General features: G+C 54.3%; 1 protein-coding gene across 1 annotated transcript in view; it reads left to right on the top strand.

The window, feature by feature from the left end:
• Positions 1 to 3,065, top strand: part of LOC123520977 (amyloid beta precursor protein binding family B member 2-like) — a 279,202-nt gene that overhangs the window by 273,294 nt on the left and 2,843 nt on the right. Inside the window, exons 8-9 of the mRNA XM_045284051.1 lie at positions 2,481 to 2,543; positions 2,873 to 2,958. Coding sequence (XP_045139986.1) covers positions 2,481 to 2,543; positions 2,873 to 2,958 — 149 coding nt within the window. The remainder of the gene's footprint in view (positions 1 to 2,480; positions 2,544 to 2,872; positions 2,959 to 3,065) is intronic.

The raw sequence follows: 3,065 nt of genomic DNA, 5'->3' as shown, positions 1-3,065 counted from the left end.
TGGGAGAGCTAGGGATGGCAGGAGCCACCCCACGGCAGATCTGAAGCAGAGGATTGACTGTAGGACTCACGGAGCTTTCCAGGAAAGTGACTTCTCTGGGTAACGTTGCCTCAGTTGATCATGACATTGAAGCAAAGGGATTGGTTATTTCACACCATTTCTTGGATCGCCATCAGAATCTATTTCTGCGAATTTGTAAGTACACAGAGAGCAAAATATTAGGGAGACGTCATCTCTAATAGGTGTCGTTAGAAATGTATTCAACTACACCCCCACCCCACCCCAGCACCCCCACCACTACTACCACCACCGTGCCCAAGTGGCTAACCACGAGTAAGTGCCAAATCCATTGACTCAACTTCACAGAAGTGAGGCCTGAAGGCCTCCTCGCCGTCTGAAAGCTGTGCCTCTCACGCTCTGAAGTTCACCGGCAGCGTGTAAAGACGCGGCCACGGCATGCGCTGGCCAGGGGGGGATTTGAGCGCCTGCAAACGGAGGGGCAGCGTTTGCTGCTGGAATCTGGCACGTGGTGCTCTTCCTCCGGCCATGGCTTTGTTCCAGAAGATCTCCCAAATGACTTGGGTGTCAGGGTTTAGAAAGCAGAAAGAGCGCGTAAAAGATTTGGATGAATGGCTCTTGGCCCGCAGCCGAGTCTTCGCATCTCGTTCTGATGGAAGATGTTTCCTGGAGTCCGTGAATTGAGAGCTCGGAGGAAAAGGTGGGCCTGGGGCTAGGAAAGGTGGCTTGGGGGCCCAGACCTCATTGGGGAGGCCTCTGTGGCTCTGTGGCTGTCCCCAGCAGCCACCTGACTCCGGGAGGGCACTGTCTGTCCATCTAAGCACCTGGTTCGGGCCACTTGCCCCTGTGACGGTGTGTGACGAGGGCATTTCTCGGTGTTCACAGTTCCGCTCTGCTGACGGGTGGGCTCTGTGAAGAATGCTCTCCTCGGTGACCGTTGTCATGCCCTGGGGGGGTGGAGTGGGAGAGCGAGAGAAAGGGTTGGGCAGTGGGCAACATTCCTGCTCCTTTCTTTTATAAGCGAAAAGATCTTTATAAATAAATGCAGCGGGCCAAGTCCTTTTGAAAAGCCACACGTCACGTGCCTCACCCCCAAAAGAAAGCAACAGTGACACCAACTGAGCGGGAGGGCTGAAGGGTCTCACACCTGCAACGACCGCTCCCACGCTGTCCTTAGGGGGTGGATGCATCTTCCAGCGTAGGGGCCCTTGAACTTGGTGCTTTCTACTTTTCCCGGCTTTGAAAACGGTGTCAGTGCCCTGAGCACCAGCGAGGGGTCGGCGCTCCGTGCCCCCGTTCAAGGAACATGAGCTGAGGCATTCCCATGGCTGGTAATGACGCCCAGCGAGGGGGCCCTTGGAGTGCATCGGCGCCATGCGGGCCCAGTTCCAGGTGTAAAGTGTGGGACGGTGCACTCCGCCCAGAAAAGAAGGCCGCTTGTGCGTCTGAGGTGAACGGCAGGAAGGAAGGAGGGGCTGTGGAAATTCAGACAACCGTTGTCAGCCTCCTCCAGCGAGCCAATGTTTAGTGCCTGGCGCTCGAGTTGGCTTTCAAAACCACTCCATGGCCAAATATTAGTTTGTGAAGAGCCATGTGTGTCATAGACAGGGGATGGGGCGGGGTGGGGGTGGAGATTCCCGTGAGGTTGCTTAGAGCTAGTTTTCCCTGGGTGGGATGGCACCGAGGCATGGATGGATGCCTGCAGGTGTGCCTTTTGAGCCCCTTTTCCTGTGGTGTGAAGACAATCAGGCTCCAGCTCTGAATCCCCTTTCTTGTGCATGCCCATTGTCCAAACCAGCACCCCGGGAAGTGCCAGCTCTAATTTCACCCCTACTTGCAGCACAGTGATTTGGTTCGTGGGGCTTGAGGAGGGAGTTCACATGGAATCAAGCCAGACCTTCAGTACATGGAAACATTTTGTTTGCCTGTAAACCCATGTGTAGAAAATAACGTTACGGTCTGTTGCAATGCATGCAGGTGCTCCCTTCTTTAGGCATTGCTCTGGGCCGTGGGCATTCCCCACAGCACAGCCTGCGGGTGACAATCCAGGTCTGCACCAGAATGAACACCCCAGGTATTTTAGTTAGAGGAGTCCTGGTGGCCTAGTGGTTCTGCTTTGGGCTGCCAAACCACAAAGTCAGCAGTTCGAAATCACCAGTCATTCTTTGGGAGAAAGATGAGGCTCTCTACTCATGTAAAGCATTCGTTTCGGAAGCCCACAGGGGGCAGTTCTGCCCTGTCCTATAGGGTCGCTGTGCGTCAAAATCAACTCGATGGCCGAGAGCTCTTTTAGAGCTAATTTGTTCCCTAACCCATCTTGTGAATATCAATGCTAACAACTGTGTCTTGTGTTTCATTTTCTGTTTTGCTTGTTTTTATCCCCTTTTCCTCCTTCTTTTTTTTAAATCAATGTGCTTGGTTTATTTGTTTTCTTTATTGTATGTGCACACTTATCTGTCCAGAAACAGCCGTGGAGTGATTTTGCTGTTCTGAATGGGGGGAAGATTAATAGTGACATTTGGAAGGCAAGTATCTCGTCGGGTGTGCCCTTGTTCCGTTGGTGCGTGTGCTGGCTCCTTGCATGGCTGTGGCTGTGTCCGCTCCCTGGTGAACCCGGCGCGTTCTGCAGGGATGGAGCGAGGGGGCTTCTCACCAGGCTGGTCAGCTCGCGTCCATGCTGCCTTGTTTTTCCCAGCGTTCCCGCTGTGGCTGCTCAAGGTCACCTGCTGGAAGCCCCAGCCTTGCATGCCTCTGCCCGCCTCTGACTCACGTGCCTCAGGGCCTTGAAGCTTGGAGGGAACTGCTGGCAGTGGGGGTCCCCCGGCTGACTGCAGGGCACCTGTTTCTCCCCCAGGATTTACACGCAGCCACTGTTAATCCAGACCCCAGCCTGAAAGAGTTCGAAGGAGCCACTCTGCGCTACGCCTCCCTGAAGCTCAGGTAGGAGGACCCCAGAGATCCAGCCTTCCCCGGGGCTCTGTGCTGCTGGAACCCGGACCCCTACTCTGCGTCTGATTTCCTGTCCATCTTTTTTTTTTTTTTTTTTT

This window comes from Echinops telfairi, unplaced genomic scaffold (assembly GCF_000313985.2).
Source record: "Echinops telfairi isolate 266 unplaced genomic scaffold, ASM31398v2 ScPeMD7_7468;HRSCAF=8506_0, whole genome shotgun sequence".
Taxonomy (NCBI): domain Eukaryota; kingdom Metazoa; phylum Chordata; class Mammalia; order Afrosoricida; family Tenrecidae; genus Echinops; species Echinops telfairi.
Note: the sequence above shows the minus strand (reverse complement) of the source record. Positions and strands in the feature narration are given on the sequence as shown.